The 13,703-nt window shown below is 40.9% G+C and overlaps 1 protein-coding gene across 2 annotated transcripts in view; it reads right to left on the bottom strand.

The window, feature by feature from the left end:
* Window positions 1–458: 458 nt before the first annotated feature.
* IL18R1 (interleukin 18 receptor 1) overlaps window positions 459–13,703 on the bottom strand; it is a 37,031-nt gene continuing 23,786 nt past the window's right edge. The window contains exons 8-11 of one of the 2 annotated variants that reach the window (XM_039223194.1): window positions 11,915–12,054; window positions 10,357–10,515; window positions 4,429–4,587; window positions 459–2,718 (exon numbers count right to left, since the gene is read on the bottom strand). In XM_039223194.1, coding sequence (XP_039079125.1) covers window positions 2,363–2,718; window positions 4,429–4,587; window positions 10,357–10,515; window positions 11,915–12,054 — 814 coding nt within the window. In that variant the 3' untranslated portion in view covers window positions 459–2,362. Of the gene's footprint in view, window positions 2,719–4,428; window positions 4,588–10,356; window positions 10,519–11,914; window positions 12,055–13,703 lie in introns of both variants that reach the window. The other variant, XM_039223193.1, reaches the window with a different exon arrangement.

Below are 13,703 nucleotides of genomic sequence, written 5' to 3'. Positions count from 1 at the left end.
TAATAAATGTTTCAGCACATAATAGACCTACATGGAGTATTTGTACATCTTAGATGGCTGGCTATTCATGGATTCTCTGAAATGGACCCCGCTGTTTAAGGACACCTGAATCCACAAAGAGAATGCCATTATTCTATCAATAATAGTTATTTATTGGTCTTAGATGGAACTGTTTGCACTTAGACTTAAAAATATGCACACAAATTAACTGGCATGTGAAGAGCTAATACTCATGCTGTGTATTGAGTGGTTTTGTAGAAGAGAATTCTTTTTTTGCTCCTGGATGGAAGGTAGAACAAAGAAGGTATATACAAAGTGATGTGACATAAAGAAAAAGACAGAAGAAGATAGATGTAGGAGTTCATTTTGATGACCCATATTGTATTAAAACAGGTGGAAATCTATGTTGAAGATGAGGAAGGGAAATGTTCACATAAGTGAAAAGGCATCCACAGACATTTTAAAAGTAACGGAACTGGACCCAAAGGTTTATTAATGTCTTTTAGAGGATACATTTAATGTGCTCATTTAACACACTTAATACAAAACTTAATAATAACACACTTAATATATTTTATAACACATATAATACAAAAGCAAAGCAAATAAGTTTACATAATAGAGACTCTGATGATAGCAATAAAACTTCTTTGGACCGTATGTTTTCACACATAATTCCATTCTTTTGACTTTTTTAGCCATCCAACCAGCACACAAAGTTTTAAGCTCTCCAAAAAGCAATTTGCTTTCTGACACTGAAAATTTAATAAAATCTTATATATTCTTTCCTTTTCAGCAATATTTACCACAGCTGTTTTAAACAGTCTCTGCTTTAAACCTGTACGGAACATTCATGCTGCATCCATATAGTCCAACCAGGCTTCCAAATCTAAGCAAATCTTTCCTTTCTGTGTAAAGTGGATATTTGTCACTCACTCAGTGATTTCCATGGACTGTCATTAATGCTGAGGCCACCAAAAAAGCCCACAGGGCTGTGCTTACTTGAGGGAGACAGACCCATGTCTTCCAATGTCAAGTTTCACGCCTGCAATGAAGAAATATCTTTTGCCTTATTGATATGATTTTCTTATATGTTTCTTTCCGTGCACAAATGTCCTCAAGTCAAAACTGCCTTCCTTCCAGATCTCTTTCCTTTTCCTGCTCTCTGGCTAGTATTTCAGTTCACTGCTAAATCACTGATCCAACAATTAACAATGACAATTAATGTGACAATTAATAAGAACAGTAATACCACGCATGCTCTGTTAACTTTGTGCCAAGAACTGTGGTAATGTCTTTATTTATTCATTTAGTTCCCCTATGAAGTAGGCACAATTACTCTAAATTCCAATTTTACAGGTAAGAACACTGACACACAGATCGGGTAGAAAAGGTTGGAGGGGCCGCAGAAGTAGCTGGCACAGGATTCGAACTCTAGCATCTTGGCTGCACAGATCATGCTCGACAACCACGCCCTGCTGCCTCCCCCTTAAGGGCATTTTAAATATATCATTTTTTTTTTTAATCAAGCAAGTAACTATCTTTTTATCCCCCCTGCTAATGAAGAGTAGTGGCTAATGGCACACACGGAATATCTGACCCAGCACTCATCCTTTGTATAAACATTCCTGTTTGTGAAATCAACAAATGTTTCAGAGCTATTTTGAAAGACCCAGAGAATGATTTGAACGAAGATGTGTGTCTTGGCCTATGGGGAAGTTCCCTCCAAACAGGCCCAGCTAAGCAAGCCCTGTGCAGTGCTTTAGGGGGGTTCCAATAACTAGTTTACGTGGGTCTGCAGCTGTGGTCAGGACACACTGAACACATCCTGAGGCTGAGGACTTGTCACACCTTGGGCCCCTACTCTGCACACAGCCCCCACCCGCTCTCTGCCACATCCCAGGGACTATCCAAGGTGCTTGGAGGTAGGAGGCACTGTGGGGGAGTGAAGGCACCATTTCAGTACAGGCTCGTAGAAAATGCCACTTCATGAACTTAAAACCCTTAGTTCAATCATGGGCATTAAAAACATGAAGACTGCCCTTTCTGTAGGGCATAAGTTACTTTGCTTCATGGTCAGCCTCACATTTGCTGAACGAGGATTGAGAAGGAGCACCTGTAGCCGGTTATGGAGGAGGAAGAAACAGGAGGTACATTGCTTTTGAACTCCAGGTTCCACTGGGAGCACATGACCACAGCTCAATGTTTAGTCCTAACCTAGTGACGACTTTCATCTTCAGACCATCAGTAGAATTTTCAGAGAGCTGAATATTTTTAATAGTGCCCTTTGTTAAAAACAGTCTCCTTCACTCCCGGGCCCAGAGCATGGAGAGCTCCTTCTTACGTTTGCCTTTTCTAAAGATCAGGACCGTGAAAGAACAGGCAAGACTTCAGATTCAGCTCCACAAGGCTTGCACATTTTTGCAGGCATCAGGTAAAGAAGATTTTTCCAGAACCTTGAGTTATACGACAGAGGTTTATCAGCGTTCCACTTCAGAACTCTGTGAGATTTCAAAAGCTTTAGTGATTGGGGGAAGAATGTGACGTCACTCACGGGTGTAAATTCAATTAGGATGATTTTAATTTTCCTTTCTACCAGAGCTTCATGGAGTCCACTTTCAAGTTCATACCTGACTTCATTGGACATGTAGCTTTTACTTAGGACAATGATTAGTCTTCTGCTTTTCTCTATCAACGAGTGGATTTCATCAACAACAGCTGAAAATGCAAGATGTGGTCAAGTAATTAAAGAGAACTAAAAGAGCAGACAGGAGATTAAAACCACTTTGCAGAGTCTAATTTTGTATTATTTAACTCTACTTAACTAGTAAGTTTTTCAAGACAGACCATTTATTCTTAATTTCATACACCTTTTGAAAACAATCATCTAGATAACAACAATAATGAACTTGGCACTACTCTATGCCACACCCTCTTCTAAATGTTTTATGTATATCAACTCATTAAAGCATCATAATGACCCTATGAAGAAAGTAATGTCATCACCACCATTTTACAGATGAGGAGGGCAAAGTACAGAGTGGTTAAGAAACTTGCCTAGAGTTACACAGCTCGTAAATGGCAGAATGAGAACCAGAACCTGGGGGTCTAGTTCTGGAGCACCTGTTCCTAACCATCATGCTGTCTTGCTTGCCTCTCCACAGGCAGGGAGGAGCACACTAAAATCCAAATTTAAAGATATCTATCTATCTATCTATCTATCTCCATCTATCCCACCATTAGTCCAGACCAGAAGTTGACAGACAGTGAATGTTCCAGGCTTTGCAGGCCATACTATCTTTGTCACCCTGCTCATCTCTGCTCTGTAGCTCAAAGGCAGCCACAGACAACACATGAACAAATGTCACCTCGCTGTGTTTCAACAAGGGTGACAGACTGGATCTGACCCATTGGTGATAGATGGCCAATTTCTGGTCTAGACCTCTACCCTTTCTCAAATAGAGGTTTTAATCCAAACTACTTACAATTAAATACACATCATCCTTTATTTTTATTTAAGAACAAGGAGAAATCTATTTAATTAATTAATTTGTTAAAAAGTAATATACTTTTTCCTTCTAACTGGTAGTATTTTCCCTTTCTCGTTTGTAAGCTGGATGGGTAGGGGGGAACTACAATTATTCCTTATTTCCTGCTATGTCTTCAATGCCAAGCTCAGATTTCAGCACAAGGCTGGCACTCAGTATATGTTGGATGAATGGATGATAGTGACAGTGAAAACATTTATACTGCGTCCTTGGTAACACACCAGCCCCCAAAATATTTTGACGTAGATTTCAGATATTTGCTCTGGAAGACTTCAGAGAAAATATATGGAAATGTTACTAAATTTCTTGGCTTCGAACTGGAATTTGCTTCAATACATGTTTTAGGGTCGTTTATATTCATCTACTAATAAAAAAACTGAATTTCATGACTAAAATCCGATGTGAATCCCCAATCTCCTTTTATTTACCTTTTTCTGACTGTAGTTTTCACACCAGTGTCAACCCAATAAAGAACAAGTATTTTCTGGTAAGAATGAACTGTGTTTATATTGCAGAGAATCATGTCCTGCTGTATAAAACATTACCAAAAGAGAGATTCTGACGGTGGCGCCTTTCTAGATAAATGCCCCATGACAATGCCAATTCTGGGCCTGGTTCTGAAAGTGGAATGCCCTTTCCCCAAAGGTTCAGAGAAGTGGGAAGCACATTGAAGAGCCTGGGACCCAAAGAGGTTACTCCCAGAAGTAGTCTTGTTAGCTTTTTTCTCACTATTGATTATATTGATTTAGCTGGTTATTTCTGGTTTAGAGGATCATGTTCATTTGTTTTTAAGCAAAACAGGATTGTCTTTTGTAAGGCTAAATTATTCATCTTTTAAAAGGAAAATCTCTTCACCAGTTCTTTATCTTCCCTTTCTTACCTCCTCCAGGCACCACATCCCTTTCATATATGCATAATTTATACCCAAAGTGCTTCTCCAACACCTTGGGCAAAATCTCCACAGCGAAGGTGTGCTCCTCTCCATTCTCGGGTCCGCATTCTTTCAGGTAAGACACAAAAGCATCGTATGTTTTCCCATCTAAAAAATAAGGTTTTCTCTTTTAATTACAGTGCAAATAAAAGTCTAAGTATAAATTTGAGTGAAAGTCATGAAAATGGGAGTGGAACCATTGAAAAAGAAAAATTAAATAAAGCATCTTTCTCTCCAAATGCATCAAATTGTACACATTAAGTATGTGCTGCTCCTTGTATATTGATTGGAGCTCAATGAAGCCATTTTAAAAAAGAATAAAGAAGACATTTTTGCTAGAACACAAATTAAAAATTAGAGCAAGAATGTTTAAACTACGTAACTTATAAGGTCCATCAAATGTATTTTGGTTCTAGGATTCTTTTTAGACATTATTCTTTATCTAAGACTTTTTAAGTTGTCAAAAAAAGACAAATTCATTATTAAAGACAAACAAAAAAAGACATAAATTCATTATTATTCACCAATTCTCATATGTTGGTTGCTAATCAAGCAACCAACTAGCAAACTGCTTTTTAAGCATGTACATTAAGAGCCCTCCCGCCTCCCCTTGTTTGACACTATGGAGGAATGGAGAGAAATAGTAGATCCAGGAACTCAAGGAATTTAAAGGCAATAAAAAGCCAAGGAGACCAAATATGTCCTCAGTCTAGAATTGGAAAGCAAATCTCAGCTTGGCTTTCTCGTATCACCTAACTCTGCCAGCATCCTCATATGTCTACACTCAAAACGACTCACCGGAAAGCCAAGGCAGAAATAAAGCTGAGAGTTTACACTGGTGAGTGAGAAGAGACAATAGAGGTGATTTAACAGAAGACCATGGGGGAAGAGAAGGGGAAAAAACAGTTACAAACAGAGAGGGAGGGAGGCAAACCCGTAAGAGATTCTTAAATACAGAGAACAAACTGAGGGTTGGTGGGGGTATGGAGAGGGGAAAGTGGGTGATGGGCATTGAGGAGGGCACTTGCTGGGCTGAGCACTGGGTGTTGTAGATAAGTGATGAATCACGAGAATCTACTCCCCAAACCAAGAGAATACCGTATACACTGTATGTCAGCCAATTTGACAATACATTATATTAAAAAAAAAAAAAAAAAAAAAAAACTACGCTACGGGAACACATGCTGTGATATTTAAAAATATATGGTACTAGATGCCAGTATGAAAACTTCCCGGCTGCTGAAAGGTTTTCACTGATAATAACATCTGCTCCTATTTAATTCCAGATAATGAAGCACATTCAGGAGGCTAAGGCAACAAAACCAAGATGAAAGTGTTACCTAAGTAACAAGGACCATTGTACTAATTGGGTAACTACAAAATTACATACATCTCTGTCTCTTCTACCTTCATCCAACGTATCTGGGAAGACAAAGCAGACAAATGCAACAAGTTGAAAAAGTTTACAAAGAACACTTTGGCAGAGTCGAGACAGTGTAATAAAACAAGCAAAACAAACAGAATCAAGCAATCAGACACTACGGAGTGATCTCCAGGGGACACGCTTTCTGCGAAAAGGAGATTTGAGCCAGGTCCTAAAGGGTACAATTGACGCTAACTGAAATTGGTAGAAGGGAAAGTGGGAGGGGCATGGTCTAGCCTATCTCCCCGGAGTTAGATGCATGCTTGCCTGTATTATTGGGATTATGTACTTCCTACTGAGTTGAAAGCTAAATATTATTGGATCTTTTATTAAAATCTAACAGGGTGAAACCATTCCAGGTTCATGGTCTTTGTGGTGTCACATCATGCATGCTCAACAATTCAGCCCATTACCTTCAATGGTTCAGAAAACACTTTCTATTTCTGGCAAAGCTTCTTCAATTTTACCTACAGTTCAGGTTGAGCAGTTCAGGTCGGAGCCTACTGTTGATTTAAAGCAACTGCTTTGGAGAATTGCATGCATACAAAAGAAAGGACGGGGTGCCTGGGTGGCTCCGTGGGTTAGGCATCTGACTTTGGCCCTGATCATGATCTCACGGGTTGAGTTTGAGCCCCTGTGCTGATGGCACTTTGGATTATCTCTCTCCTCGCCCTCTGTCCCTCCCCCGCTAGCTCTTTTTATCTCAAAATAAATAAATAACTTAAAAACATTTTAAAAGATGTTTTGGTAAAAACTGTAGAATTAACATGCATATCGAAGGTAGGACAAGCTGGGTATATAAACAAAGAGCCAGTTCCTAGTTTAATCACTAAGTGGGTCCCTCACATAATTCTGTTAGATTGCTGTGAAATACAGCTATTTATTAGTGTAAAAGCTAGTGCTTCCATTAGTACTCATTATGTCAATGATTAGAGCAGGCACCGAGGAGTAAGAAATAAATAAGCACACTGTTTTTAAAAGGTACATTTTTTGGGGGCGCCTGGGTGGCTTAGTCGGTTAAGCGTCCGACTTTCGCTTAGGTCATGATCTCACAGTTCATGGGTTTGAGCCCCGCGTCGGGCTCTGTGCTGACTGCCAGCTCAGAGCCTGGAGCCTATTTCAGAGTCTGGAGCCTATTTCAGTCTGTATCTCCCTCTCTCTCTGACCCTCCCCTGCTCACGCTGTCTCTCTCTCTCTCTCTCCTAGAAATAAATAAAAATATTTAAAAAAAAATAAAAGGTACATTTTTTTTTGTATCATGATGTAACTAATTGCGATAAACCGGGAAGACAATACAGGCAAATTTGTACTGTAATATACAAGTTATATAGCTTTACTCTTACCCATAAAAAATTGGGTAATTAAAAAATGATTAATTTTCAAATGCTTTATTTCAAGCCATTCTCTTCTTGGTTTAGCAAATCTTGTAATTTATATTATAATTGATTTTAAACCCAGGTAACGAATGGCTTGCTGGCTTTGATAACATAGTAAAGTGCTTAAGATAAGGTACTTGAAAGCTAATAGTAATTATTTTGGGTTCTGTATAAATGAAGCCCTCACGTGAATGGGCACTTGGAACTTTCAGGAATCAGGCCAGTGCTTCTCAAACTGTGTTCAGCAAATGACAATGTTTTCATTTAATTTGACTGGTTTGGGTTGATTGGTTTCATTTCGAATCCTTCATAAACCAATACTGAAAACATTCCTGGATATTGCAGCAATATCAGTTTGCTATGAATGTTTTAATTTTTTGCACGTCTATCTCTATTTCTGCCTTTTCCACAACCGATGTGTGTCACGGACCACACTTTTAAATATAGCAGATGCAGAGCACATCTGTAAACGTTTCCGTGCACTGCTGCATTGGGAGGTAGGAAGTGTGAACTAGAACAATTGTGAATTGGGTCAAACACAACAAAGAGGGGAAAAAATTCTTAACTGAAGATCAGAAAGATAGATATCAGTGAATGCTCATTTTGAGGTACATTCTGGTCAACGCAAGGAGAGACCTGCTCATAAGATGCCAAAAAGAGACCTCTCAGTTGCTTGTAGCATTTCTCTCCATCCCCAAAATTGCACACACACACACAGAGGTTCAAAGCTAAATTGATTGGCTCTGTTAATTTTAGATTATTTTTTTTATAAAATAAAAGAGAGAGAGAGAAGGAGAGAGAGAACCTAAGCTGGCTCTGTACCGTTAGCACAGAGCCCAACGTGGGACTCCATCTCACAAACTGTGAGATCACGAACTAAGCTGAGATCAAGAGTCAGATGCTTAACCGACTAAGCCACCCAGGTGCCCCTGATTTTATACTATTAATTAAAAGTTGCAAATGTGAAAAATCTGAGACTTCCTTCGTAACTTGAGGTTAGGAGGGTTTTACTACTTCTGACCACAAATCTAGATTTAAAAAGTCCCTAATAGTAAAAATGTACACCAGAAACTAATAGAACCTTGTGTTAATTATACCTCAAGAAAAATTAAAAAATCTTCCACATATCATACTATAAGCAAAGTCAAAAGACAAATCTAGGACTGGTATTTTCATTTCATATTATAAACAATAGGCTAGCCTCCTTAAAATAGAAATAGCTCCTAGACATAAACAAGAAAAGGAAAGGGCAATAGAAAAAGGGCAAAGGGTATGAATGAGTACTTTGAGAAAGGAAATACAAATGAGTCTTACACAAATCAAAAGTGACTCTGACACAGTAAGTGAAATGGCAAATGGAAGCTACACAGAGATACAACAATTTACCTATCAGATTGGCACATATCCAAAAGGTTTTAGGGAAGGCCATGGGGAAAAAGTGACTCCATTCTTTGAAGGTGGGGGTAGAAGAGCGGTAGGGAGGGTACATTAGCAATATCTGTCAAAGTAACAATTGCCTCTAATCTTCGTATTGCCGGCAGTTCCTCTTTAGAGAATCTTTCCTTCAGCTATACTGCACACGGTTGAACCAATGACTGTACAAAACTATCCATCACATCATTTCTGTATTAACACACTGTTGTGAATAACCCGCAAGATGACCAAATAGACAGTGAGACATCTGCAGAAATAAAACACCGTAGAAGCCGAACATATGAGAGACTTTACAAACTCCTATAGAAGAGTATCCAAGGCATATTAAAGCAAAGTTCAAAATAGCGTACATATGGGGCGCCTGGGTGGCTTAGTCGGTTAAGCGTCCGACTTTCGCTTAGGTCATGATCTCGCGGTTCGTGGGTTCGGGCCCCGCGTCGGGCTCTGTGCTGACTGCCAGCTCAGAGCCTGGAGCCTGTTTCAGTCTGTGACTCCCTCTCTCTCTGACCCTCCCCTGCTCACGCTGTCTCTCTCTCTCTCTCTCTCTCCTAGAAATAAATAAAACATTAAAAAAAAATTTTAAAAAAAATAGCGTACGTAATATGCCAAAGTTTGTTTTTAAAACAGGGGTGGAAGTCGATTCTATATTCTTATTTGTTCAGCTATACTATCAATGGCGGATGAAGTGGGAAAAACAGACATAGGACAGGGTGACAGGGAGATATTCCACTGTACCATTTCTTACACTTTTTGTGCTTTGAACTATGTGTTTCCTACACACACACACACACACAGGTGCAATGGGGTAGGCTGATGTTTTAAAATTTAGTAACCATCTTTTATTTAATTGAAGTATACATAATTCAGTAACTATCTTGAAACTTGAGGACTTCTTTGAATCACTTTTAAAAACAGAGAAACCAAGACACCGATTTGCTACACAGAAAGGGCCATAGATAAAAACTGGCAGATCTAGGAAACTAGAACCTGGGTCATTCGCCTTCGAGTCCAGGGTTCTTGTAGGCAAGAACAGGCAGCCTCTTTTCTCAGGTTAAAATAATGACTATAATGCAATTCAATTCCATTTAAATGAGGTTTATTGAATGTGCATCAGATGCTCAGATCATGTGTGAATAACGACAGCTTGTGGGCACAAACCTCTCACAGGCCATGAAGGAGGACGTGACATACATGCATCAAACAATTAGAGAATAATTTCTGGCAACATATGAGCAAGCACAAAAAAAGGTGATACAAGACAACATTTGTGAGGGATGCTATGTTCAAATCAATTTTTCCTATGGAAAACTACCGCACATGAAGACTACAATGTAATCAAAATGAAATGAAGATTAATGTCTCTTTATTTGGTTTCTTTAAAAAATTTGTTTTAATGTTTATTCATTTTTGAAAGAGAGAGCATGAGCGGAGAAGAGAGAAAGGGAGACACAGAATCTGAAGCAGGCTCCACGCTCTAAGCTATCAGCACAGAGCTCGACGTGGGGCTCAAACCCATGAACTGTGAGATCATGACCTGAGCCAAAGTCAGACGATTAACCAATTGAGTCACCCAGATGCCCCTCTTTATTTGGCTTCTTAATGAGGCAAGAAGATAAGAAATTCCAGCATTATGATATTCATTACCTGTTAACGTTTCATCTTTCCTCATGAGATGTCTATAAAATAGAGCCAAGTCAACTCTATAAATGACACCTATTATCACTAGGCACACAACTACCAACGAGACCAAAACAGCCACAATCATTCCTCTGGTGAAGACGTAGCCTGGAATGTCAGCCATATCTTCTAGAAATAAAAAGAAAATAGAAACCATTAATGAAAGCTGGTATACCAGTGTCTCCCACCATCACACCTCACAGTCATCAGTTTTTATATTTAGCACTAATCCCGGTTGTCTGTCTAACTCATTCTGTTAACTTAGTCCACATTCCTGCCTTTAGTCTGGAGTACTGACCTTTCTACCAAAATTCTTCCAATTTTGAAAGAATAAAAATACGTAAAAGGAAATTCAGAGACCTGAACTGAAAGCACTGTGATAGAGCGTATCCCTACTCGGGGAAGGCAAGGATGATAAGACACTAGGGTGGGGGCGCCTGGGTGGCTCAGTCAGTTAAGCGTCCAACTTCGGCTCAGGTCATGATCTCACCGTTCGTGGGTTCGAGCCCCACGTCGGGCTCTGTGTTGACAGCTAGCTCAGAGCCTGGAGCCAGTTTCAGATTCTGTATCTCCCTCTCTCTGACCCTCACCTGCTCATGCCCTCTCTCTCTCTCTCTCTCTCTCTCTTTAAAAAAAAAAAAAGACACCAAGGTGAAATGCACAGGGACCCAAACACATATCTCAGCTGGTATGTTGAGAGCATAAGTGGAAGTGTACGGTCTTGAGAGAGCTAGTGCTTAACCGAGCTTGTGTGGGCTCCCAGCCTAGCTCCATCACTTAGTTTGCGTCCTACAGAAAGTCACAGATTCCCTTCACTCTTAGCATCTTCATCCATAATATGAACCCATTTCTGAGCAGCTAAGGGGCCAATGGCCCTGGGTTGTATTGTATTGGTGGTGGATGGAGGGGGGTGACTCTGGAATGTTCCATCAGGTAGGCAGGGGAAAATTTTAGGCATCCACAGATCGGAGCCATCAACTGTCCACCTTCCAGATCCAAGGACTGGTCCCAGAAAGGGAAGCCCCAGTTAATCCTGGTTGAATGAATGACCACACGCAAGGGCCCCCTGTGTCCAGTGAGCAGCTAGGGTACGCTGGAGGCCGCAGTACAACTAGTATCACCGGCCTCACCCTACACCGAGCTGCAAGCGTGCCTCCCTTCATTATGGATGTGTGAGAGCTGCCCTGACTGCCTTCCTCATGACACTCATCTACATAGCTCTGTCTCCAGGCTTCATCTGCCCCACTCTCTTGGGCCCCTGGTGCTTATCTAGGACTGCAGTTTGATTGGAAGCAAAGGATCAGAGTTTGTGGTTTCATTTTCTGCACGAAATCAACGTGCAGGGGACTCCAGCAGAGGACTGATTCCCTGTTTAGCCTGAATGCCTATGACACAAGGCGGACAATTTCACCTCTCCGGAGCCTGCTTCCTGGGGTATAAAATGGGTGGAGTGGTGATCTCTGAGGGGTCCTCAGCAGCAACTTTCTAAGCTGCCACAAACGTCCAAAATAAAACTTCCTCGTACCTTTTTTCAACAAGACAAAGTTCACGGTGTCTGTGCCTGCCTCACTGGCCACAGTGCAATTATATGAAAATTGTAGATTTTTCTCATTAATATTCTTAATTCTCAACATTCTTGACACGTACAATTTGCCTTCCGGAGTCCTATAAAAGAGGAAATAGTTCAGTGACAGGCTTTATTCATTGCCAGCAACATTACCCATGAGAGAGGAATTCACATGTGCAAATACTCAAAGGCAGTGGCTATTTGGCTCTGTGGAACCTCCCCTTTTGGTGGGTCCTCAGAGTGTGGGTTACCACGAACCTCTGCTCCCCCGGAGAGTATCAGAGTGGCCACAAGCAGCCGTCTTGAGGCCACCGGGGGACGATCCTGTGAACCGCCCAGAGTGAAAATGTCTGGAAGGTAACGATGCTAAGTTGGAAACACAAGACACTGTTGTCTCTCAGTGCTTTTCCCCCATTTCTCCTCTCCCAATGACTTAGTGTTCCTCCCATGGGGAGGTCTCCACCGACTGTGACAAAGCTGCAAATAATTCAGCAGAGATACAGATTCCTACCAAGCTTGTCCATGCAGTCCTGAAGATCACTTTCATTTTGTTCGGCATCGAAAACAAACTTAAGAATGACACTATTGTCAAATGCACCTGCAGGCATATGAGAAATACCAACTAAGCTGCTCAGCAAGTGTCAGAGAACAGACGACATAGACGACCGTTAGCAGCAAGCTATCTTTCTCTTGTTAAAAGATTCGAGTTGTCCTGTCGTTGATGCAAGGCAACATCTGCTTCCGCGCCACTGACAGGCTGTGAAAGGACCATGTCAGTCAGCACTCCCCAGGTGCGCTCACTCATCTGCCACGCCCCTAGCAGCAGGTGTCTCTATATTTGGGACACGGCACCCTCTGCAGCCTCCAACCATGTCAAACACATTTTAGAACATAATTCTGTAGGGGCGCCTGGGTGGCTTAGTCGGTTAAGCATCCGACTTTCGCTTAGATCATGATCTCGAGGTTGGTGGGTTCGAGCCCCGTGTCGGGCTCTGTGCTGACTGCCAGCTCAGAGCCTGGAGCCTGTTTCAGTCTGTGACTCCCTCTCTCTCTGACCCTCCCCTGCTCACGCTGTCTCTCTCTCTCCTAGAAATAAATAAAACATTAAAAAAAAATTTTTTTTAAAGTTTAATAAAAAAAAAAAGAACATAATTCTGTAAAGAAGTCACCATTCCAGAAATGGCAAGTATCTCACATCAATGAAAGATCCCGAAGTAAGGCATAAAAGGCCAGTGAGAAGCCAAGACAGATGTTAGAAAAAGCACATGCACCTAATTGTAAAGAAAGACCGCCCTATTCTCTTAGCTTAGCTTAAGCGCCATTGCAGATAGTTTGGCGAGTTGGTCTTCTACCCCTCCAAAGATGAGCGATAGATCACTAGAAGGGGGACATGCAGAGCCCCAGGGAAGGTCCGATGCTAAGAATAAGACACCATGGCCGGACCGCCCTGCAATTCAACTGAGCCACCATTCACGTGCCTGCTACAAGGCAAAGTGACAGACCTTGCACCATAAGGAGCTTGCAGACAAGTGTTAGCAAGATTCAAGAGCTGTTAGCATGACATCAAAGAATTTTTTTAAGTGTAAAAAGCAGAAAAGATCCTCGAAAGTGCAGCTAAGGTAACAGACACCTTGAGATCCCTACTCACTAAAACCTGAGTATATCAGTACCTTACTAATTAGAATAAAGACCCAAAGTCATTCAAAAACACTCCAACAACCACAGGCTTAGCATGTTCTGTTTTAAT

The sequence above is a fragment of the Hyaena hyaena genome, unplaced genomic scaffold (assembly GCF_003009895.1).
Source record: "Hyaena hyaena isolate Hyena2069 unplaced genomic scaffold, ASM300989v1 scaffold_1287, whole genome shotgun sequence".
In the NCBI taxonomy this organism is placed as follows: domain Eukaryota; kingdom Metazoa; phylum Chordata; class Mammalia; order Carnivora; family Hyaenidae; genus Hyaena; species Hyaena hyaena.
Note: the sequence above shows the minus strand (reverse complement) of the source record. Positions and strands in the feature narration are given on the sequence as shown.